General features: G+C 39.2%; 5 protein-coding genes and 1 long non-coding RNA gene across 11 annotated transcripts; 2 read left to right on the top strand and 4 right to left on the bottom strand.

The window, feature by feature from the left end:
- Window positions 1-12,877, top strand: LOC115634531 (oxysterol-binding protein-related protein 9). Of its 4 annotated transcripts, XM_030532344.1 has the most exons (16): window positions 5-499; window positions 3,381-3,509; window positions 3,736-3,957; window positions 4,028-4,105; window positions 6,607-6,856; window positions 7,039-7,206; window positions 7,486-7,609; window positions 9,370-9,795; window positions 9,856-10,007; window positions 10,234-10,335; window positions 10,394-10,568; window positions 10,628-10,763; window positions 10,825-10,911; window positions 11,359-11,480; window positions 11,568-11,673; window positions 11,729-12,877. In XM_030532344.1, the coding sequence occupies exons 1-16, from the start codon at window positions 362-364 to the stop codon at window positions 11,813-11,815; spliced, it is 2,502 nt and encodes an 833-aa protein (XP_030388204.1). In that variant the 5' UTR covers window positions 5-361; the 3' UTR covers window positions 11,816-12,877. The 4 variants fall into 4 exon arrangements, with proteins under 4 accessions (XP_030388219.1, XP_030388204.1, XP_030388211.1 ...); XM_030532351.1 differs by lacking the exon at window positions 7,039-7,206 and having other exon boundaries at window positions 7-499; XM_030532359.1 differs by lacking the exons at window positions 11,568-11,673; window positions 11,729-12,877 and having other exon boundaries at window positions 1-499; window positions 11,359-11,484.
- On the bottom strand, window positions 1,477-2,945 carry LOC115634565 (elongation of very long chain fatty acids protein AAEL008004). 3 transcript variants are annotated; one of them, XM_030532400.1, is made up of 5 exons: window positions 2,793-2,945; window positions 2,641-2,737; window positions 2,215-2,308; window positions 1,906-2,152; window positions 1,477-1,839 (listed from the first exon to the last, which is right to left on the bottom strand). In XM_030532400.1, the coding sequence occupies exons 1-5, from the start codon at window positions 2,806-2,808 to the stop codon at window positions 1,517-1,519; spliced, it is 777 nt and encodes a 258-aa protein (XP_030388260.1). In that variant the 5' UTR covers window positions 2,809-2,945; the 3' UTR covers window positions 1,477-1,516. The 3 variants fall into 3 exon arrangements, with proteins under 3 accessions (XP_030388260.1, XP_030388252.1, XP_030388270.1); XM_030532392.1 differs by having other exon boundaries at window positions 2,641-2,740; window positions 2,793-2,923; XM_030532410.1 differs by lacking the exon at window positions 2,641-2,737 and having other exon boundaries at window positions 2,793-2,926.
- On the bottom strand, window positions 4,111-5,244 carry LOC115634558. Its single transcript, XM_030532379.1, has one exon. The coding sequence runs from the start codon at window positions 5,227-5,229 to the stop codon at window positions 4,165-4,167; it is 1,065 nt and encodes a 354-aa protein (XP_030388239.1). The 5' UTR covers window positions 5,230-5,244; the 3' UTR covers window positions 4,111-4,164.
- LOC115634585 lies at window positions 6,159-6,548 on the bottom strand. Its single transcript, XR_003996448.1, has 2 exons — window positions 6,445-6,548; window positions 6,159-6,386 (listed from the first exon to the last, which is right to left on the bottom strand). It is a non-coding gene; the product is annotated as an uncharacterized LOC115634585 (long non-coding RNA).
- A 382-nt stretch (window positions 12,878-13,259) lies between the features above and the next one.
- On the top strand, window positions 13,260-20,860 carry LOC115627072 (protein transport protein Sec24A). Its single transcript, XM_030522623.1, has 11 exons — window positions 13,260-13,600; window positions 15,117-16,962; window positions 17,029-17,155; window positions 17,219-17,328; window positions 17,591-17,980; window positions 18,041-18,266; window positions 18,329-18,951; window positions 19,017-19,249; window positions 19,312-19,409; window positions 20,006-20,144; window positions 20,202-20,860. The coding sequence occupies exons 2-11, from the start codon at window positions 15,163-15,165 to the stop codon at window positions 20,311-20,313; spliced, it is 3,858 nt and encodes a 1,285-aa protein (XP_030378483.1). The 5' UTR covers window positions 13,260-13,600; window positions 15,117-15,162; the 3' UTR covers window positions 20,314-20,860.
- A 1,912-nt stretch (window positions 20,861-22,772) lies between these two features.
- Window positions 22,773-24,505, bottom strand: LOC115633728. The gene is made up of 4 exons (XM_030531196.1): window positions 24,327-24,505; window positions 23,977-24,071; window positions 23,055-23,914; window positions 22,773-22,970 (listed from the first exon to the last, which is right to left on the bottom strand). The coding sequence occupies exons 2-4, from the start codon at window positions 24,013-24,015 to the stop codon at window positions 22,937-22,939; spliced, it is 933 nt and encodes a 310-aa protein (XP_030387056.1). The 5' UTR covers window positions 24,016-24,071; window positions 24,327-24,505; the 3' UTR covers window positions 22,773-22,936.
- Window positions 24,506-24,633: the final 128 nt, after the last annotated feature.

Below are 24,633 nucleotides of genomic sequence, written 5' to 3'. Positions count from 1 at the left end.
TTTGTAATTCCAAGTGCAACTGCAACAAAAAAATGTGTGAATAACAACAAAGACGAGCAACGATTGGAGTTGATTGCAATGTAATCGCCTTTAGTGCGACTTTGGTGCCTTTGTTTTGCTTACTTGTACAACTTTCGGTTCGTGATAAAATTGCACCGCTTGCAACAACAATTAAATGCTTTGTTTTTGCATCTGTGCGTGCCCCAACGAAGTTTTAAACGCCGCGCCTGCCGTAAAATTAGCAGTTTGCGTTCGGGATTATTGCGTCACCGCTGTCTCTGACACGGACCAGTTCTACCACCACCGGTGACGAGTGGATTTCGAGATCAGCTGATAGGCGGTTCGAAGTATTGCAGGCAGTATGTCATCGCCTGGGCTGGCATCTGCCGGCTCCTCTACGTTGGAGGGCACACTCAGCAAATGGACAAATGTTATGAAGGGCTGGCAATATCGTTTCTTTGTTCTGGATGAGAATGCGGGTCTCCTGTCCTATTACACGGTGAGTTCGTGTTGCTGCGTGGTTTCGTGGTTTCACGTGACCTTGAATGTATGAGTGACAGCAGCAACCACAAGCCCCACTGAATATGTTTTTTTATCTACCTATAATTTTAACAGCACCATGTCTAATCTTATCTGTCGCTTTGTGTAGAACAAATGCAAAATTGTGCACCTAAAAAACTCTGCAGCTCCTCGCAGTGTATTATAATATTCATAAGACACATAGACCCACAACACATACTATACATATTAAATATACACTCCTCGCCACTTGAATAGGACACCTCTTTAGTCTGGTTATCATTAAATCAAAATGATAAAGCTTTAAGTACTAACAAAAAATTATTAATGAAAAACCGACAAAATGTGGGGTCCGAATTTTGCGCCATTTGAATAGGACACTTTAAAAAAAAAAAAACATTTTAGAGAATTCCGATTCTTTTTAACACAAACATTGCCTTAACTTAAGTATTTTAGACTTCAAAATATTTGTTAAATAGTGTGTTGAGCCACAACACTTTGACAAATTACTGAGCGAAATCGAGTTCCAAGCTTATTCGATCGCTTTGGTTAGTTCGGGTATACTTTTATATTGTTATCCAGATCTCGATTTTCTTAGCTGTTTTGGCAATAGATAGCCCAGCGTCCTTGTAAGCTTTGATTTGTCCTTTTTCAAACTCGGTTAAGGCTTTTCCTCGACCCATTTTATGTTTTTTTGAAATTATATCTTCGAAATTAACATAAAAGTGCGATGAACGAAAAATAAAATCAAGTGGCGCAAAAATTCAGTGTAAATTCCAGTAAATGCTAGCAGAAAGTGGAAAAAATCAAATAACGACTCTTTTCCAGAACATGTAATTTGTCACAGAGAGAGAAGAATAGTTTCACAAAAATACCGTTAGTTTATCAATGCGCTTTCGAGCTATAAGCACCTGCAAAAAGAGTAGATAGGGTGTCCTATTCAAGTGGCGAGGAGTGTACGAGTACATATTTCTGATTTATTTACACATGCATTTAATCATTTCGCAGTCGCTGAACTCTTGCGACGCTGCGCTTTTTTATAGGAACTCCTATAGAAATCATAAAAGCCATAAAACATGAAGCAAATGACCGCAACAAAATAAAAAAAGACTAGCTTGGGCACTCCACATTTAACCGAGACGATGCCAGCCTGCATTAATATGAAAAGAAACTGCACCATCTGAATTACCGTAATGGACTTCTTTACCGGCGTCAGAGCTCGTATTGTCTTCTTATCCGCCACAGCAGCTACCAAGTAGTAGGAATACATAACTATGTGCACATTGGAATTGAGGAATATTGGATACAATGCACTGAAACCTAGTGAGGATGGTCGTAAATGAACCAATTAGTTAATGTTAATAGACTGTCAGCTAAGTTACGTACTGTTCTCATTGTGATTTATCAGCAAGTAAATCAATGTGACTGTTGCGATATGATGGAACACGTGCAGCTTCGTGATTTGATTTTGTTTCTTTCGCAACACGAAAATCACCGTCTCAATTAGTTCAGAGATTTTCAGCCAAAAAAGAAAGTATGAAAGTTTAAAGTGTCGCTCGAGAAGCTCATGTGTCTCGGGCACGAGAGAACATTTCCAGAAGAGCAGTATTTGGTAGCCCGTAATTTGTAGAATCTGTACAATTACAAAACATTTTAGTTAATTAAATTTGGCGGTTTATTTAGGAATACACTTACCTCATTAACAGTGTAAATACACGAGAGTACTTGTATAACATTGTGCAGTATAATAATTGGCTTTAAATCAAACGGCTGCCGACGTCGCATAAACCTTTGATTTAAATAGATTGTTGATTATTTTCAAGTCTTGTTTCTATTCTGTATGTGCTTAGCGTAGTGTATGTTCTATCGAGGGCCAGTGAACTAAATTGCATTAGGCGGATGTGTGTATGTGCATAAATAGGCATTGAATTTTTAATTTTTGTCACTTAAAATTCGCTAAAGTTCAGGGTCCACAAGCTAGTATGTGTATGCTTTTATCTAGTTCTAAGCTGTTCGTTATTTAGCACTTTGAGTTCTTTTTATTCTGCAAACATTTAAAACCTTATCCAAAGCATTCTCTTTTTGTGATATTTTGGGTATGAAGTTCTATGGGTTACATACCTCGGCCCCAAATAGATCACAGTTACTAAATAAATAGCCAATACGGAAACCATAAAGCATGGTGTGGACATGATCGTTGGATGGACAAATTCTGAAACTACTGAAAACGAATTATACAAATATAACATTTTATTTAAACTACAGCCACGCACTGTTTTTGGAGTCCATTGTGCGAGTTTTCAATATATGTATATCCTCTGGGTATAAATTCCTATGTCCTTTTACGAATTGTTGCACAGAATGGTGAGCAAAATTTTAGAACGCAATTAAACCTTCTAACGCGTCCGACTTTCCGCATACTTTTGACCAGTGGCCACACATTCAGCATGGTTTTAATCGCTAGTTGCAAAGCTGGTGAATTAATTTATTTAAATGTGATTCTAAAGACCTACATGAGTGCGCACATAGAACCTAAAAAATTAGTCCAATCATACTTACGTATGTAAACCAGCGATGGGTACGTATGTAAACCAGCGATGGCTACGTATGTAAACCAGCGATGGGTACGTTATAGCTCCCAGGGCTCTATCCGTTATGTTTTAGTAAGTAGCGCCAGCCAGACGCACAAGCAAAAGATTGATCGCGTGTGAACTTACAAAAACAATATATGTACATGCAATTGTCGTCAGCCAGACGCACAAGCAGATTGACCGACGCTTCCGTGGTTTTGCATTATAAAGCTACGTTTAGTTAAAATTCCAAATAGGTATGTTACTCATATGTGTCTCTATTCCTTTCAGTCCAAGGAGAAGATGATGAAGGGCGTGCGGCGTGGCTGTGTCCGTCTTAAAGATGCAGTCATCGGTATTGATGATCAGGAGGATAACACATTTACCATCACCGTGGATCACAAGACATTTCACTTTCAGGCACGTATGCAGCAAATAAGTTTTTGGGCATATTTATATACATATGTTTGTATGTCCTTACTAATGTAAATTGTTTTTGCTTGTTCCATTTTATTTGTTGTTTGCGCTTTTCTCATCGACGCTGCCGCTGAACTTTGTAACGATAAAACTTTTTGTAACTCGCGGGCGCACCCACACATCCTCAATACACACGCACACTTTCCTATTTTCGCCCCAACACATGCAGGCGCGACACTGCGAGGAGCGCGAGCAGTGGGTGCGACGTCTAGAGGACACAATACGACGCCACGCGAATCGTTTGCGTCTTTGGGACAGTCAGAGCGCTTTCTACATCGCCGGCGGTTATACGAAAGAAACGAGTGGCAAACGCTCCAATCATTTAGAGTTGTTGGCACGCCGAGTCTCTGAGGCGGACGCCTACCTACAATTGATGATTGAGCAAACAAATGTGAGTTGCAATAAGAAGAAAAAAATGCAAGTCGTATAGGAATTATATAAATCTTTGCATTTTGCAATAGGCGCTTGACAAACGCATTGCTGAGCTGAGCGATACCGAGGAGCAAACGAAGTGCAAGGCGCTGCAAGATAATGCCAGTGTAAGTACCAGAATTTTAAAAATTTAATTCATCTTAGTTACAAATTCAAAGATAAAGCCCTAATTAAACATATTTTGATTACTGAGCTCCGTCAAACCAATCTCCAAATGTAACTCATCCCTAAAGCCATTCGAAATCTTCTGAACCTCGTTGTATGACAAACGCCAATAGTTGGCATCCACAGGCATAAATCGGCAAGTGTTCTGACTTTCCTGCACAGGCCGCACGGTCACAATACTGCATGCCTTCACAGCCGCATCGCGTCCACAAAGACAGAGAGTGGCATTCAAATGCAGTTTGTTATTGGGCGTAACCAGCCACATGACAAATATTTGATCGGCCTTGCTGGCACGCATCTGCATCTTCTCGGCTAGAAGTTTGTTGGAAACTACAGCACTTGCAGCCGTCTTGCAAATAAGTACCACAATAGGCACATGGCTCTGCATGTAGAGATGCTCTTTGGGTAGAAAACTATTGAAGATCAGCTTTCGATTCGGTTGGGCAATCTTTTGCTCCAATGTGCCACCATAGGTGAGGAGACCGAGGACTTGATTCTGACGGAAGTGGCACTTCTTCGGATTAAATGAAATTACCACACGTTCGCCCTCGAAAATGCCATGGCACTTTTGCATATCATCAAACTGGTCGCTGTGGTCAATCAGATAGTGCAGAAGCAGTAGTTGGCTGTCCACCCGACGCTGGCAGTTCTCGAACAGACATGCACTAGATCCACAGGTCACCACAAGTATTTTCTCATTATTCGGGGCCTTATTTTTAGCAATGTCATCATTTATTTTAATGTCATATGCCACCGAGTGCGCCAATTCAATCTCATTCAAATCTTTCATCTGCTCCTGCTGCCAAGCCGTACTGTGCTCATGAAACTTATCCATGTTGGCGCGCAAGCTCTTCACATGTTCCTGCAGTTCGACGAGATCCGCATTGAAGCCAGCACATTGGTGCAGTTGGAGCACACCCTGCTGCTCCTCGAAACGCTTCTTATAACGCTCAAATTGAGCGCGCACTTCATCTATGCTGTGTTTTTCCGGATCCAGTAAATCCATATCAAGGGAATTATCCGCACCGTTGCTTTCACAGCATTCTTTCTGTTCACTGAAATTCATTTTGTAACTCCCTTTCAAATCTACAATTTAAAGTGCTAAAAATTTAGTTGGATCTTATCATTAGCATGACAAGCTTCAAATTTACAAACATATGTTTCTTTAAGAGAAACTAAAATCATTTGCTATTGATTTTCAATCAAGTTTCATAAGTTCACACAGTCAAGGCTGAGCCGTGAGTTATCAACTATTTACGAAATTGCACTTGAACGTCCACATACATACACCGATTTTCATGCATATGTATATATACATATATATATATGTTTACATTCGTACAAGCAGTCTTGAGAAAACTGCTGTTTCCCAGCAGCTGCTTTGCAGCTCAGTGCGTCCCTTGATACGGACAAACCGATTAAAATTTCATAAAATAAAATCTTAGCCCCACTCACAAGTGTCTTTGCACAGTGGACTGAGATAGAACCAAAATAATAATCTTTCTTTGTTAAAGACAAAATTTAGACTTAAATAGGTGCTAATATAAATGCATTTTATTTTTATATTTGCGCATTTTAAACATCTTTCGAATGAGTATTCACAATCATGACTTCAAAATTAATATGTATATGCAATTATGGACTTAAAACAAAACTTGTAGCACCAAACACTAAAAAAAAATGAATCAAATGCTCACTTTTGGAAAATAGTACGGATCCCATTCCTTCAAATAGTGTTATCGTTTAATTTTAAACATCTCTTAAGTAGGTATCCTTTGATCGGAAATAAACTATTTAAATGAAGCATCAACAAAATAAAACAAACCCTTATTAGGCATATGTGGATGAGTTTATGTTAATGAGTTTAATATTTATTCCAAATGGTGTTTGCGATTACTTATAATTTCACTGACGGTTCAGTAAATCGTTTCATTCGTTTACATTTTACGCAAAATTTAACTAAACATATTTTTAGTAACCTTTTTATACTCTCCATGCAATTACATTTTTGGTTTATTTTCCCTTCACTACAAAGTCCTAAGTTCCAAAACTACAAAATCAAATCTAAAAATAAAAATAAAATATATGTAACTCTACCTTAATTTACGTCTCCATAAAAGATATAGCGGAATAATACTCCGCCAGTTCGTCCTTGAAGTTGCTGATGTATTTTTGGGTACAGAGTATTTTGCTGTCCGGCTTGCACGACTTTAACATCCCTTCCTGTTAATAAATGCAAATAGTTAAGAAACCTTAGGCATCTACATCTACAAACAATAACCTCTTTTTTTTAAATATACCATCTTATATAAGCAGTATATTATATATCGGTATTTCGACGTATTTATTCCTATAATGTCAAACCACTGTGATTTGCCTGTTTAAGTCTATTGCACGATTGCAGCGTTTGAAAATCAATGAATTTTCGTCATCTACCTTGCAGGCCATGTTGGATCATATCAAGCACTCGATTGTAAGTTTACAAATAGCTAAAAATATGGCACACCCCATAAACGGCATATACAACGGGCCCACAACGATGGTAGCGTCGGGCGGCGACGGAAGCGGAAGCGTGGAAACTGTAGCCAGCACAGCGACAAATGCAATGGCAGCGTCGGGGCTTAAGGCCGAACACTTGGGTAGTGCTAGCAGCGGTGCCGGCGACGACGAGGATGACTCAACGGCGGAAAACGGTAAATGTCAAAAGCAAATAATGCACAAAAATATTTTTGGGGGCCAAATTTTGGCAGCGCAAATTCTGCCGTTTTCTCATTTCCCCCTTCGTTCATTTGTTTTGGGGCGCTGTTGAGAATTTTGTATTTCTCGTGGCATTGACATTGAATGAGGCACGACTCTAATTCTAAATGTTCTGCAGCCTCTGTAATAACAACAGATACAACAACTGTTACGCAACAGCTTCCAAATGCCACAGCCACACAGGTATGGCTTGCCAGGAGCCCTGAAGAGTCCATTACGGATGGCATAGCCTTTGGCATATGTTGCATTGACTCGATGCCTCAACAACGATTACGAATTGCGGCCGGTATGTGATTTGTCGCTACGTATGTGTATCTGTACCTGTACCCGTATGTGTGGCTTTATATGTTAAAACGCACAAACCAAGGGCTTTCATGCACCCAACTGCACTCGCACTAAAAAGAAACCAACTAGTTAATAGGTGCTGACTTAATAATATGTAAATACGCAAATTCTATTCTGATTATTTAACATGTGTCGCCGACGACTGGCGTCATATACTATACATACATTGTATTTCATACTGAAAAAGCAATCGTTTTGTGCTCTATTTGTTTGCTTGCAGCCACCACAGCGCCATTGGGCCTAGCCGTACCTGAGACCTCTTATTCGAGCAGCGAAGGCGAAGAAGACTTCTATGATGCCTACGATGACCCGTTCACGAGCCTGGCCAGCTCACCTAGTGCCTGGTAAGTCCTTCAACAATTGAATTGCTGACATCAGACCTAGCACGTTTATAGACTGCCTCAATTATGCCACTATCTAATGAGTTAACTTGCGACAAAGTCCACCAATTACTTGTCACTTGCTGTGCCGTACAACCAATATACCTATCAATGCATTTTTCCTTGCTCCCTGTCGCCATATGACCGTGTGCCGGCCATCTGCGTAATCGTATTTCAGCCCACGAGCTACACACATATATATAAGCACACAAAGAAATATGCACTACAGTCATTATTCTACAGAGCGAATATCTTTCTATGCAATGATGAATACACGCGATGCTCGGAGTATGAGAAATTAAAAGAGATTAAAAATGGCACATATCTGATATATATGACTGGACGCCTTGAAAAAGTGTTATTTGTCTGTAAACTTTTATTGTTACATTGTTACAAGTTACAACAATTTCGTATAAGCTCCATTATATCGTAGTCTTACCATAAAATTGAGGCTGGCAAAGCTCTGAGGCGAATATATATCTGAGAGCGTGTTTCGTGCGACGCATGCGCTCTGCATCTGCTGTCAAAATGCAATACGAATATTTTGGGAAAAACAAACCCAAAACTCGCTTTTTTATTTCCGGCACTTGCCCATAAATTGCAAATATGTACATGTACATACATACATATAGGCAAATACTAGTATTTTAGGTGCCACCCCCAACTGCTGCTGCGCTGTTGAAAATACCCAAGTATGCCCAGGAGCCTCAACCAAATTCGCACTCACAGCACACAGCTGACCGACCAAGAGTCGGGCGCCCGCCTCATATCGTCGTCCTGTCGCCAGTCAGTTCTGCTTTCGGTTGCTATCGCCAACATTGTCGCCAGCGCTGGAACTACTAAGCACGCACTCGCTGCTTGCCAGTTTGCTCGCTGTCCAATTTAATTAAACCTGCTGTCGTTATACGTTTTAGTTTTATGTTGCTTTTTAGTTTGTGATTATTGGTGCATTCGCCATTCATGAGTGACGTTGAAGCTGCAAGTTGAATTATTTGTTGGCAACCGTACCTGAACTTGTTCGATTTTGTTTTAGTTTTTGTGTCTGAACTATTTCATTTGATTCTGCAATAAGTGTTTTGTGGTTAAAAGGCTGGGTCTGGTACTAGCTGCGTCGAGCGCTTGCAAGTATGCAACAAAAACTGTGCTCACCCCATTTTCAAGTCTCACAAACACACGCACATGACGTACACGCACTGAAAAGCGTGCAATTTGTGCGTACTGCACACTCCTTCGAGTGTACATTTTAAATCGTCTCCGTGCCCCCGTCCTTGTCGTCGCTATGTTGAAGAAATGGGTACGTCGTGTTAGTTTCAGGTAAGAAGGCACCAAGTACGTGTTGTCTATATAGAGGTACATATACATACATACTTATGTATATAAATAAGTACGTGTATATGTGCGCGCGCTTGGAAAAGCTTCAAGTGTTTTGTCTTATAAATGTTAAATGAACTGAGCGAACAAAGTTAAATAAGGCTGACATCATGGCAGCCTCCCAGCAACCGAGCAGCCTTCACGTACGTAAAATATATATTTTACAACTCATAAATAATGCGGCATCCAACAATGGACGGCCTGACAAATGTGGTCGCAAAGAACGGACATACGGACGCCACTCATTTACCAGCAATTGAATCTCAGCCATGACGCAATAATTTTATTTTATTTGATATCTTAGTACAAGAGCCTTAATCAACAAGTAATACTCCCTCTTCATTCATTTGTAGTGCCACGCGCGGCTTTGCAGAGACGTCGCCAACGCACGAAAAGTCGCCGGACAGCTTCGCCAGCGCCGACTTGGCCACACAGGCGACCCTCACACCACAAAAACAACAGCAGTCAACACTGCCCGAAATCGATGAGTACGAGACGGCAGCAAATAATGCGGCAACTACAACACCGACAAGAGCATTGGGGGCCATCGCTCGTACGCCTAGCTATGACAATGGCATCGATTACGATGCTTTGTATGAGGAGGAGGAGGAAACTGACCTCAGCATGGAGGCACATGGTTCAATGATTACCCATCTGTTATCCCAAGTAAAGATTGGCATGGATCTGACCAAAGTGGTGCTGCCGACATTCATTTTGGAACGTCGTTCTCTTCTCGAGATGTATGCTGACTATTTTGCACATCCCGATTTATTTCTCAAGTAAGTGTTGGTGCGTATCTTTTTCTAAGACATTTTATTGATTATTATTGGTTTCAATAGAATTTCTGAATTGGACAGTCCACGTGATCGTATTGTCCAGGTATGTCGTTGGTACTTGAGCGCATATCATGCAGGACGTAAGAGTGCGGTGGCAAAGAAACCCTACAATCCCATCTTGGGTGAGGTATTTCAGTGTCACTGGGATATACCAGGTATGCATAAATTATACAGACCAGTTTCAAAATTGAAAAAATCTTCAAATCTCGAATACAAGGTTCAAGGAGTCGTTAGTTTTGAAACTAAGTTACTCAATCATATCTCGAAATTAAGAACATATGCCACCTTCGACTCCGCTTAAGTTGATTGAATACGAGAACTTGAACAAGCCTGACGTAATCTCATCATAAATATTCCAATTGTCACTTTTAAAATATTCAGGTGAAGATGAAGATGCGCTTGCAGTCAGGGATGGACCCATACCCTGGTGCCGTCGGGATCAGTTAACATTTTTGGCCGAGCAGGTTTCGCATCATCCGCCAAGTGCGTAATTAAATTCATGTTCAATCCTCATCCAGATTAATGTTTCCTTATTTTACAGTTTCGGCATTTTATGCTGAACATTACAATAAGAAAATCACATTTGCCGCACATGTCTGGACCAAATCAAAATTTTTGGGCCTATCAATTGGCGTTCATAATATTGGAGAAGGCATTGTGACATTGGTGGACCGCAGCGAGGAGTATTATGTAACATTTCCGAACGGTTATGGCCGGTAGGATGATTGATTTGCCCCCAAAATTGATCTGTAGTAATGTTAAAATTATATCATAGGTCTATATTAACGGTGCCTTGGATTGAGTTGGGTGGCTCAGTTGAAATCAAATGCCCCCAAACAGGATATTATGCACATGTTGAGTTTTTAACCAAACCCTTCTATGGTGGCAAACGAAATAAAGTGACAGCTGAGGTTAGTTGATGAGAGCTACTTCTTCAATTTGGCACATATTGAAATAATTATATTATTTTAGATTTATTCGCCAAACGATAAAAAGCCCTTTGTTTCAATTGCTGGCGAGTGGAGTGGTCTTATGGAGGCCAAGTGGCATGATAAGAATGTAAGTTGTATTTTCAATTCAATGTTTTAATTTTCAATATTTATTGTTTAGTATAATGTATCTACTAATTTCTTTTATCATTTTGTGAGCCCTAATCGTACTCATCTTTTAAACGCTGCTATAAAATACTACGAGATTGCAGCCACATTGTATCTTAACCCATTTCTAACCCACTTACTTTTCACGATACTTGTACTTATCTCTTAAATAGTTTGGGACCATTTCTGTGTGTTTACTTTGTTTATCTAGAAAATATAGACACGTACAATTGCTTCATATCAAAACTTTACTACCTACTTATCTATCTAAGAATACTGTCTGACCAAATTTTTCAATTGTGTTGTTTATATATTATGGATGATGTTTTTGTGTGTTGCGTATGTGTGCTTTAAAAAAGGTTGTGTACGTTTTAACAATTAGCGAATTTGTGCATCTTAAATTTTCTAGAAAACCGAAGTATTCGTTGACGTAAATCGCATACCCATATTTAAGAAACAAGTTCGACCAATCGTCGAGCAGGATGAATATGAATCGCGACGTGTTTGGAAGGAAGTGACGGCGGGACTCAAGTAAAAAGCTAACCTATACCCACATTATTATTTTTTCTTCTAAAAAGTTAAAGGAATAATTGAAATATTTCCAATGTTTTCTCATAGGTTTAACGACATCGAGCGAGCCACCAATGCTAAAAGCATTGTGGAGCAATATCAACGCGATCAAGCCAAGGTTCGCAAGGAATATGATTTAGCTTGGGAACATAAGGTATTTTTGCAATTGATTGGCAGCATAAAATTTATAATGATATTTGTTCCCACAGTACTTTAAGCCCGTGGGTGATAATTGGATATACACGAAGCCCCTGAGCCAACGCATGTACTTGCAAGATAAGGAGTCAAAGAGATAATGCATGAACTGAGATTTCTTCAATGGCAAAAATAAGAACAACACCAAAAAAAATCCATACATAATTCATATCAAGAACGCATGCATAACATAATAACATTGAAATATGCAATTTCCACAAGTGCGCAAACTTATACATAGATAAACAGTGACGATACAACGTAACAAATGCAGGAAAGAATTCAAAAAGAGAGATTTAATAAATGTAAATATTTTGAAAAACTTAAAGCCAAGCCTAAAATGTCCAACAACACAGTTTTGAAAAACAAATATAAAATTAAAGTATACAAGCACATAAAAAGAAGATGATAACGTGAATATTAATGCTAAAATAATGCAATATGTACTAAACAAAAAAAGATCAAACACTTCGAATTAGTCTATACACTCAAGAGCAACTACTAGTGTGTTTCAAAGGCAATCGCAGTTAAATGCAAAATACAGAACACCTAAGGAATACCTTTTACTTTAATAACCAACAAGCAAACAGCAAATGATGGGATATATCAAAGTTATAGAGTACGAAACGTTAGAGATTTAAGCATAGAAATTCTATTTTTTAAATAAAAGACTCTGCTATAGACGAAATACAATACAGAAAATTAGCAACTAAGCTAAAGACGATTTTACCAGCAAAACATCAACTGCACAATTATTTTTGCCACGTTTTTATTATTTTTATATTATTAAATGATTTTCACGAATACAATCACTTAAGTATTATAACATATTCCGTTTAAAATTCCAATGTCACAATGAAGAATAAAGCTTTATAAACAAACACAGCGAGTTTTTAAAGCTCAATTGAAACATACAGTAAAAACATAACTACACAATTAAATTTAACTATACCTAGCTAGCCTAATTTTAATTTATGTATATGCAGGCACTTGCCACAGGCTTTATGCAATACAATTTATATACCCACAACAAAGTTCTATTCTTTGTAAACTACAGATACTCTCAAGCAAAGTTAAAGCAAAATGAAACGAACGAAGTAAATAAAGCTTCTAAAATTGTCTTAGGTACATACACAATACAAATAAAGGACCTTAAAAAGCAATTTATTTGAAACTAACCATAAACTACACATACATACATAAATATATTTTTACGAGTTTCTAAAAAGAAATGTTTGATTGCAAAATCATGATACAATAATTATTGCAAATAAAATTGTTCTCCACTAAATCTTTATGAGTTTTATTGACAATTTTGATATGATAAAAGGGAATTTTGATTTCCTTGCACCATTGCAGTTATTTCAAACTATTGCTTTCGCGCCATAGCCATCAGATAGATATGTCATACAGCTGGCAAGGCCGCACTTTGACATAACCAGAGTTGCCACCACCTCCCAAGTGCTGTAATAACTTGACGTGGCCACCACTGCTCAAAATTGTTAAGTGTTATTTTTTCGGTCTCTCTCGCGTACGCAGCTCTGCCGTGCAAATATTTTTTGCATGCAGGCTATTGATAAATTCGTGGGCACCATCCAGTTCATTTACAAATAATAATAACAATCAAACAATCCCTGATTTATCTGCTAAAATACGCACAAGCGTGCGAAAGTGTTGGCCTTGCATACGCGATTCTTAGGTGGTGCAGAAGGAGAGAGAGACGGGCCATCCACGAAAAATTTATTCGGTCGTGTTGCGTGCAAAGTGATGAGAAATTGTTGAAAACGAATGCCAATAAAACAAAAAGTGCATTGCAAGAAAATATAAAACGTAATTAAACATATAATCGACATAATCAACAAAAGCGCTGTGGAAAGCGTATATATGTAAGTTTCTTCGTCGCCAAGTCCAGTGAAATTAATGCTCAATAAGAATCAGAAGAAGAAGAGTCAACTACAAAGTGCAAGTGCTGGTCAAGTATGAAAATTCAGTGACACACACGCACTCATTCCAACGCCCTTTTTCCAACGAAACACTTTTTTTATTTGTATGTGCCCAAGTCAAAAATGCAAAACAGTGACAATATATATTATTATACGTCTATCCTGTCATACTGTCCCGCTCCTGCGCTCTCCATTTTTGCGTTGGTGTTTTACCTGGGGCACGATGCAACGTCAACAACCTAAAGGCCAAAAGTCCCCACAGCAGAAACACCAAATTGTGAACTTGCTGGTTTCAAAAATACGTCATCAAATTTTTGGAGCGACTGCGGCCTGTAGTAGCAAGTAGGCTTGAGTACCTTAACAATTTGTCCCATTCATTGGAATTGTTGTTTTACCTCATTATGATTAATTCAATTAAACATATGATTGCACACACCAAGTCTTGTATCGTTTAAACATCTGCTTGTGCTTGGACAAAAACCCATCCACCCACTGAGATGTTCCTTGCACTTCCGTAAGTTCTAGACACACAGTCGGCAGCGAACTGGGTCAATGGCAGTAGTGCTCGCGACTGCTCGATTAAACGCTAAATCATTCAGCTATCAAATACGTATGCATACGTTTTAGTTAATGCTCTGGCCCCTGTCTGGCTTTGTGCCATTGGCAGCGATCACAGTTTGATACTTCTGCCAAGGTTAACATCACACGCTTCTGAAAGCCGTAGTTCATAAGATACTTTATCAAAGTTTTATTGTTGTCTTGTTTGCTTTTTAAGCTTGCTTCTGAAGTGAAGCTGTTTAAATAAAAAGCACGTCCATAAGTTTATGTGTATACTATATACTACATATGTATGCCAGAAGTCGAAATGTACAAATTTCCATTTTCAAATTAGTGTTGATACTGCTACTAAGCGTGTGCTACTTACATACATACATATGTATGCTTGACTATCAATAGTGTTCCATAAAGGTAATGATAGTAATTTAAGGCACTCATTACGTGCTTGATTCCGTGCAGGTAGCTATACCATTTTATCGAAATGTAAAAAATCTATGAGCCCCTTTATTGTATGGCTTCTGATGCTCACTATACATATTTGTAAAGAAATTTCAGGAAAAATTCTTTTAGAATAATAACCCCTTTCCTTCTACCAAATGTAAACACAGTGTATATACAAGAATTATCATTAGTTTTCCACGCTGGCGGCCTTTGTTTTACTCGTCAGGGCTAAAGCAACTGCTATTCTTACCAAGTATCAGTGGATATTGTAATTTCGATTGCTAAAGATAAGATAAAAGAATCAGTTCAACGTCGGCGACCTTCAAGCCTAGACATTGACATACAGCAGTGTCCCTCGAGTGCATGAAGACGCGATAAAATGCATTTCGGTTCGTGGGACTCAATTGTAACCATCTTATGATGCTTTTCGAAGACTAATTGTCTATCTTCTTCTTTTTAGCTGACTACTCTGGATAAGCCTATGAATTAAACGTGTAGGTGCGATAATGTCAGCATATAATACGAATTATGCGCCACCTGCGCCGAATGGTAACCAAAATAACTTGGTTAATGGTCTCCCTGGAGCACCTCCACCTGCCATACAGTTGGATCAGCAACAGCAAGCTTATCATCAGCAGCAACAACAACATCAGCACTACCTTCAGCAGCAACAATTGCTGCAACAGAAACAGCAATTTCAGCAACAACAGCCAGGAAGTCCTGAAAATGCGTTCGCAGGGGCTCCGCTACATCCTCCGCCGCAATTCAACAGCAACATTGTGAATAAATTTCTGCCACCAACATCAAGCACAGCGGCTCAGTTACCACCGCATAGTTTAGCGGCCACACCGCCTGCATTAATCAATGGACCGCACTTTCGAACTGCCCAGGGTGTGCAGAGCCCACTCAGCACTTTGCCCCCACACTTGCGACAGCCTCCCACACTCAATGGGCCCGGGCAGCAGATCGTTACAAATGGAAGCAATGGTGTACCAAGCAGCAACTCCTCGCGTACTGCATCGCCTGGCTTGCTAACTAGCTGCGCAACGCCACCTGCACCACCCCCGAAACCAATCTACACTGGTGTAACACTTACACAGCAACAACAGCCGCTGCAGTCACCACCGCAGCAACAAGCGGTTGATTCTCATAGTTATGTGCCCACTTTGACTAGCAATCTACAAAATTTGAATCTTGGTGGTATTAATGGCATGCCTGCGACACCTCCACCAGCATCATCAGCAGCACCACCACCAACAACAACTTCTACAGTACCACCAAAAGCAGCTCAGTCCAACATACAAAGGGGACCTGTAAATATTTCTGACTACCGAGGTGTGTCCGTTGTTCCTGCCCAACTCGACACCAGCGGCGCCCAAACCCTTCTAGCCGCCAGTGGGCTGCAGGGTCATAACCCAGTGCCTAACATGTTTGCCGCATCCACGCCAGTCAACAAAAATCCAGCAAATATTTTCGGCGGCGTAGCGGGTCTTCCTAAGATAAAAAGTCCAACTGTGGGTGGCAGAACACCGTACGGCGCTCCGCAACAGCAAGCTATGGGAATAGGTCAGCCACCAAATAATAGCTCACTGCAAGAGCCAATAAAACAGCCACAGGCAACTAGTGCAGGTGTGGTACAACCTCCTCTGCCAGGCCAGGGTCAGTGGTTGCCGCCAGGAGTTTCAAAGCCTGTACTGCCACCTAATGCCTTGGCCCAGCCACTGCTGCCACCCACATCGAAGCACATGGCACCACCAATGTCGATGCCACCGAATCAATTACAGTCGCATCAACCACAACCTCAGTTGCCTCCACACACAACACAACAGCAACAACAGCAAACAATGCAGCAGCCTCAACAACAAATCTATTCAAAACCATTTCCGCTGGCACAACCCCCATATCAATCACCTCCGACACAGTCAATGCAGCCACCGCCACCACCACAAAGTGGTGCATTTGGTACGCAGCCCAACACTGTGCCCTTGCAATATCAGTCACAACAACCACAGGCTTATGGTGCGGCAGCACCCTCTCAGTTTGGTGCGCCCCTAAGTGTCACCCAGCAGGGCTTCAGTCGCCTCTGGGGACAGGACACCATTGATTTGATGCAAAACAGGCACATTTTATCACCAGCAACATTGCCGCCACCAAAAGTGGTGCTCCACAATCAGTTCCATGAATCCATCAACTGCAGTCCGAGCATAATACGCTGCACCCTAGCCAAAATTCCTGAGAGTAATGCGCTGCTGCAAAAGTCTCGATTGCCTCTTGGCATTGTGATTCATCCTTTTCGTGATGTAAATGTAAGTCCAACGAATGTGCGCCGCTAACTTATGTAATTATACTACTTATACTCGCCCAACCCACAGAGTCTGCCTGTTATACAGTGCATCAATATCGTTCGGTGCCGACTTTGCCGTACATACATCAATCCGTTTGTGTATTTTGTGGATAGCAAAATGTGGAAATGCAATTTATGTTATCGTGTCAACGAGCGTAAGTTGTAAACTGTGTGTGTGAGCTGTACCAGAATATTTTAAGCAATCCTTGAATCCACAGTGCCCGAGGACTTTCAATTTGATCCAGCCACAAAAACTTATGGGGATGTTACCCGAAGGCCGGAAGTGCGCTCAAGCACAATCGAGTTTATAGCGCCCTCCGAATATATGGTATGTATAAACGAAGAACAAGAAACTAAATGCCTCAAAAATTAACTAACGTTACTTCGCTTAAGTTAATTAGATCGAGTTTCCTTAAAAATAGTGGATAAAGATAAAAAAGCCATTCATATCTCATAAAAATTTTATCTAGTTCATGTTAAATGTTCATGATAAAGTTAATATTATGCTATTCTTTTAAATACATACATACATCCCTAAAAAATCATGTGTCCTGGAGAATAGTTACACTTTTTTCTCCAACTCTTTACAGCTTCGTCCACCACAGCCGGCCATGTATCTGTTTCTATTCGATGTGTCAATTATAGCGCAACAGAGCGGCTATTTGGAAGCTGCCTGCTCTGTACTAAACAGACATCTAGATGATATGCCCGGCGATGCGCGTACCCAAGTTGGTTTCATTTGCTACGACAGCTATGTGCATTTCTATAGTATGGGTGAGGGCTTTAATCAGCCGCATGAGATGACGCTCCTAGACATTGAGGATGCCTTCCTGCCGCGTCCAGACAGTTTATTGGTGAATCTTAAAGAATGCAAGGAATTAGTCAAGGATTTGCTAAAACAACTTCCGAAACGTTTTGCGAACACTCATGATCCTGGATCGGCCTTAGGCGCAGCACTGCAAGTGGCATTTAAATTGATGGTACGTACAATAGCAATCCTTTACATATATCTCAAACTAATCGATAATCAATGACTGCAGCAAGCATCGGGTGGACGCATTACAGTCTTTCAATCGTGCCTCCCTAACAAAGGACCCGGTGCATTGGAACCACGAGAGGATCCCAATAATCGTTCGGCCAAAGACGTGGCACATTTAAATCCGGCAACAGATTTCTATAAGCGTTATGCTCTAGAGTGTTCAGGCTTTCAGATTGCTGTGGACTTGTTTCTGATGAATCAGCAATATAGCGATATGGCCACCATATGTAAGTGTGCACTATTCGTCGGGATCCAAAAAGATAGTTTATCATTTTTTAAACATTTACAGCTGGCATCAGTAAACACAGTGGCGGTTGCATTCACCACTTCCCCTTGTACCAAAAAACAAAGCAGCATCATGTAGATTCGTTCAGACAGTCCTTTAAGCGTTATCTGACACGCAAGATCGGATTTGAGGCAGTCATGCGTATACGCTGCACACGCGGACTCCAAGTGCACACATTCCATGGCAACTTCTTTGTGCGATCGACGGACCTATTGTCACTGCCCAATGTCAACCCAGATGCGGGCTATGGCATGCAGATTTCGTACGAAGAGAGCTTGACCGATGTGAAGACCATTTGCTTCCAGGCCGCTTTGCTCTACACGAACAGCGAGGGCGAACGTCGCATTCGCGTCCACACTGTCTGTCTGCCTGTCACCGCCTCGCTGCCGGAGGTAATGCATGCCGCCGACACGGAGGCCATTGTGGGCCTGCTTTCGAAAATGGCCGTTGACCGTTCGATAGCATCCAATTTGTCGGACGCACGCGATGCCTTCATAAATGCAACCATCGATATATTTAACGCATTTAAGATTGCACAAAATCTGCCTTCTGGTCAGTCAGGTCAACTGATAGCACCACGAAGCTTGGCACTGCTGCCACTTTATATTCTAGCGCTACTCAAGCACGTAAGTTGTGTAAATAATTATGTCAATATAAATCAATCAGTTAATATATTTGTATACACTTAAAGCCTGCGTTCCGCGTGGGCACCAGCACGCGTCTTGATGATCGCGTTTATGCCATGGATTGCATGAAGACTTTGCCGCTCGATCAGCTTATGAAGTTTATATATCCTGAACTTTACAAAGTCGATGGATTGCTCTACCATGCACGCAACTCAAATGTGAGTACGACGCAGGATGATGACGACGATGAGGATAATCCGTTGCCAGAGGTACCGCGATTGCAACTATCGGCAGAACAGTAAGTTGTCATATTTATCTATATATTCCTTTTTTTAAAATAAAGTTTCTTATGCTTTGCAGCCTCGACTCGCGCTCTATATTCTTGATGGACTGTGGCACACTTATAATGCTATATGTTGGCTTAAATGTACCCACAGAAATCTTGGATAATGTCTTAGGTGAGTTGTACTTACTGTGTACCTATATTTATTATTTCATTTTAGTCAAATATTTAAATATAGCTTTAAATGTGCATATAGTAATACTAGCTATGAAGCTATATAGCAGCCAAAGAGATATTCTAAGTACCATCGATTATTTGGTTTATTTCGACATGATAACCTAATTTAGCATTTAACAGGAATTTTAAGTCTTTAGACCCACTTTTCTGTATTAATTACTACTGAACTTAAGCAGTTAACATACAATATTTGTCTTTTCATAATTATGTTATGTGTTAACAGTGAACAAGAGCGGGTAACGTTCTCATGCTGCTCAGCTTATACGTACCGTTGTATGTGTATGTGAGCGCATGCGGCTGTGTTCTCGTATGTTCAGTCAGCATTATGGAACAAGGCGGTCGACGTTTAAGTGGTCGATCATATTTCATAGTGAGCTTTTAATAGTGGGTACAGCGTATTCAATGGTATTCAGGCTGGTATGACCGTATCATTCTACTCGTTTAATAATGTTCCGTTTATATTATAATGCATTTGTTGTATGTATTAATGATGAGATCACAGGCTAACTCTTCTATCACTTATTTTCTCTGCAGGTGTAAGTTCAACAGCTGAACTTGCCGATTATGTGTATGGGTTACCAAATGTTGTGAGCCCAGAAAACGATATACTAAAACGTTTCATCTTGCGCCTGAATTATGATAAACCATATGCGCCACTTGTCCAAATAATTAGGTAAGTCCAACAAGTTAGTCTATATATGTAGAAGTAAAGAATGTATTTTTCCTGCAGAGATACGAGCACGGCTAAGGCGCAGTTCATTGAGAGGTTAACGGACGATCGCAGTGAATCTAGTTTGTCATATTATGAATTTTTGCAACACATCCGGGCTCAGGTCAAATAGTATAGTACAAGCTGAAGCTGTAAGCTGGGTTTTGAAAAACAGGAAATTTGGTGACTACAAACAACTGCATGCAAAGATTGATAATTGGAGAGGCAGCAACAATATAAAACTAAGTAAATAATAATGTTTAGGACTAAATGTGTGTAGGGAGGGCAAGAGAAAAGTTACATTTAAGAGATTGCTGCAACAAAAAAAAAAAAAAAAAAAATTAAAAGAAAAAACGCCTTGAGCTTGATCAGGATGCGTATTTTTTTTTAATTGTAATGTAAAAGTGCATGTATTTATTTATTTGTTGATTAATTGCACTAAAAATAAATTTAAATAAGCCACAAGGATCACAAGTTGTCACAATCCAAGCTTGATCGCCAGCTATCCAAAAGGATATAGTCATCGGCCCTTAGCTTGCGAAATTCAGTCAGTGGACTTGTTGGTTTCTAATTTGCAAATGCAATGTTATTTATTAGAGTTATTAGAGTATGAAATACACAACCACTGTAAATGTTTATAGACACTTCTGTTTTAAAGGAATAAACATTATTTTATGCAAGTCTTTTGTTTACCGCTTGAAACATTCTGTTAACCCATTGTTATTTTTCCGATACTATTTTGATGTTTTAGTGGTATTTATTATATTCAAATTGATACATCAAAAGTGTATTTAATGTTTAGGTGATTTAATTACATGTAAGCACATTATTTCACATTTTTTCTGTAGCTAGCAAACTTATTCCAAATACCTGCAAGGGAACAGTTTTGGTATAGTAAGACGCATTGGACTGCTAAGAAATGAAAGGCTTACGATTCATAAAACACATATAACCACAGTACACGAAAAATAAACTAATATACCGATATGTAAGTACATAACTGCATCCTCAAAGGGCGATAGTAGTTCAATTTTGTATGATTTAAACAGGCAATAGAGGAAAACTTGTGTAATTGAACATGTAAACTATCAATAAAAAATATACTAAAATATGTGCTGTACTATACTTTATACTTATACATACATATATACAAATAAATGACATTTTAAACAAAACTGCTTTTGCCTAAAGTATTGTAAATATTCAAAATGTAGGTAAATTTGATAAACTTCTTTAAAGCAATGGGGACTGTACACATAAAATTGCATGTATTAAATTTCCTAAATATTTTATTTTTTCTGAAGATATTTGATGTGTGTTGTATAATCAAGTCCATTGAAATCCATCCCCATAAAGTTCAGAATAGTCACAGAATAATAAATATAATAAAAGGAAACACAAGGAGGGCGACCCTTCGGAACTTAAATAAATGCGTGGAAGAGATAGGCATGGACATATCTTCTATTCTATCAATATCATAAATCCACCATACATATTATTTAGTCAGCAAATATGGTAACGAGGACTTAAAGAACTTGTACATTTCTTGAGTTCAAATATTTTTTTTATATTACATATAAACATAACATTTCGGTTTTATCACATGTAGTTGTGTTTTCTTACCAATGGCCAAGAACTGGTAAATACAACCATGTGTGTTTTTATCGCCAATGATGGGATTTTTCCTTAACATTAGGGTAAAAGGCAAATTACCTGAAATCAGGTAATGTTCGTACAAATATAATTCATTTTGTGTGGTTTTAGATTTTCTTAATAATAAATATGGTATATACCTTAATAAGCGGTATTCTGTGTTCATAGGCGACGCGCCAGTAAAGCCCAGAAGATTCAAAAAGCATTGTGTTCGAATTATAAAATAACTGCCCGGTCCAGTCCAAACATCATCCCACCAAATAAACTCAATAATTTTTGTTCCGGAAATAAGTAATACAATTCAGATGGTTTATTTTTATTTGTAGTACATACACATACAAATACATATACGGACAAAATAAAAATAGAAATCTTTAATGAGAAACAAACATGATCATTTCAATTGGCTACACATTTCTTATTATTCAGATCCGAGATTAGCGCCATTTTCGAGTATTGAGAACAAGTTCTGATTATCAGTAAAAGTATAAAATAAATAAATTTGTATGAACCATGTGTAACATAATGAGTATTATTACGGTTATAATAAAATCCGACAATCCGATCCAAAACAGAAACAAGTACAACTAAAATATATCTATTCAAGACAGTTTTATGTTTAAAAGAATTCACCTCTTCTTCAGTTACTTTTGTTCAAAAGACCGCTACAGACGGCTAGAGCTTCCGATTTCCATCCGAATGGAAGTTGCAAATAATAAAGCCTCCTTATAGGTATGTAATTTTCAACATCAGGAATTGGCAAATTTTAAAATTTAACTTACTGATCTGGGAAAACACTGATTTGCAGCTTCACAAGTGGTTTAGTATGAAACCATTTATGAAATATAACAAAATTAAAATTATGCAATACTTATATATACACATATGTATGTATGTAAGATCTTTCGAGTAAAGCCATCCAACGATCATTTTAAATTTTCGAAGGCTTTATAAAATAAAATATTTTATAGATTTCATAAATCTTTGTAAGAATAAATGGTTTGATAGCAAAACTTAATCCGGTATCTTAAAAGTTATCATTAAAAATTATTTATAGTTTAACAGTCATATTATCCTTATCAGCCTCTCACAACTATCACGGCTTATAGGCAGGCATCGATTGGTAGCCAAAGATTTCTAAATTGTAACGAAAATAATTAAATAATAATAATGGCGATCAAAAATCTGAATAAATTTGTATTATATCGCAAACAAACATACCGATTAAAGAATGGCGACCGCGGTGCGAATTTTTTCTTTGGTGGTGGTAATAAGCATGGATCAAGTTTGTGAGATGTCGGCTGATCAGGCGGCACATACCTTGCAACGGATTCATATGCTGGATTATACTGGGCTGCAGCCACAGCATTCCATAAGGCCGTGGTTAAAACGGTATTGGATTCCTTGGAGGATTGCGATTCCAAATCATCCGAATGGGCGGTTTTTTTATGGTTGCGCAGAAACCCTTTGACCTTGTACGCCTTTTTGCAGATATTACACTTAAAGGGCCTGTCATCCTGTGACCGCTCCTTTGTGTGCACTTTCGTCTGCTTTTGTGTCGGCACTTGTGCCTGAGTCTGAGATTGTATCTCTGTTCGCAGAGATTTGTTCTGCGCCCGATTCTGACTAACATGTAGCTCGTGATAGCGCTTGTGGTGTAATTGTAGCTCCGATTCCGACCGAACTCCTCTGCCACACAGCTTGCAAGCGATCCAAGTTGAGTCAGCCGGTTCCTGGGACTTCTCTAAATGATCCTGAAGATGAACTTTCAGGCTCTCAATATCTGAGAAAGGTAGCTTGCATAAAAAACATGGTATGCTGAGGCAAAACCCCGGAGGAGGAACTATGCTTTCCACATCTTTGTTACAGCTTAACAAATCTGATATTAAGGGCATTGTAGGCTGTGGTGGATGTGGAGTTAACGGAGGCGTCGTCATGGGTGGTGTGACCGTATTTATATACGACATTTCTGTAAAGCCATCTGCTTTTTTTCCCAGTATATGTGTCCTGATTTCTGGGGCACTATTAAATTCATTGTCATCATACATAGTCGATGCAGGACTGTGAATAACAGTTGATAACTGTGTGGGAGGTAAAAATTATGCTTTGCGAGGTCCAACTACATATTATCGAAAAAGCTTACATCATTGTAGAAGTCCATTTCGCCTTGATCAATATTCATAAATTTTCCTTGTTCAGTTTATTTAAATTTGTTTGTATCATAGAATAGAATTCCACCTAAAATCCGAAAAGATACGATCCTTGAGAATTTCTTGTCTGTATTTCACAACAATCTGTTCCGCAGTTTCTTAAACCATTTCTCAAAATGAAATAAATTTTCACAGCCAAGCACTTCTTAATGCACACACTAATAGAGACACATTTGAGCACATGCACAACTTCCGGAAAATACGATAAGTATGTACATAAGTATATATGTACATACATAAATCGTATGTTTATTCTCTGACGTTTATTTTGTTTTATACATACCTCTTTCCCAACTTACTTGCCGGGATCGGTTTCTCTCTTCACAATATCTTTCTTATGCCATGCATATACATACATACACACATATGTATGTACATGTCTGCAATACAACAAAAGAGCAACAAGTCTCAAGTCCTCCGCAAGCAAAATTTTCCTGTCTCAACAATTAGGCTGCGCATCCGCCTCCTTGTTTCAGTTTCAACGACCGAGCAACGACTGAACTGTCAATGTTAGCACATAAAAGAAAAATTGTAAAATATTTCCCTGCCGTGCTGCCGGTGCTGACTGTACAAAATTACCAGGGTGTCGT

This window comes from Scaptodrosophila lebanonensis, unplaced genomic scaffold (assembly GCF_003285725.1).
Source record: "Scaptodrosophila lebanonensis strain 11010-0011.00,11010-0021.00 unplaced genomic scaffold, SlebRS2 tig00000001-arrow-pilon, whole genome shotgun sequence".
Lineage (NCBI taxonomy): Eukaryota > Metazoa > Arthropoda > Insecta > Diptera > Drosophilidae > Scaptodrosophila > Scaptodrosophila lebanonensis.
This window is presented reverse-complemented; position numbering and strand designations above follow the sequence as displayed.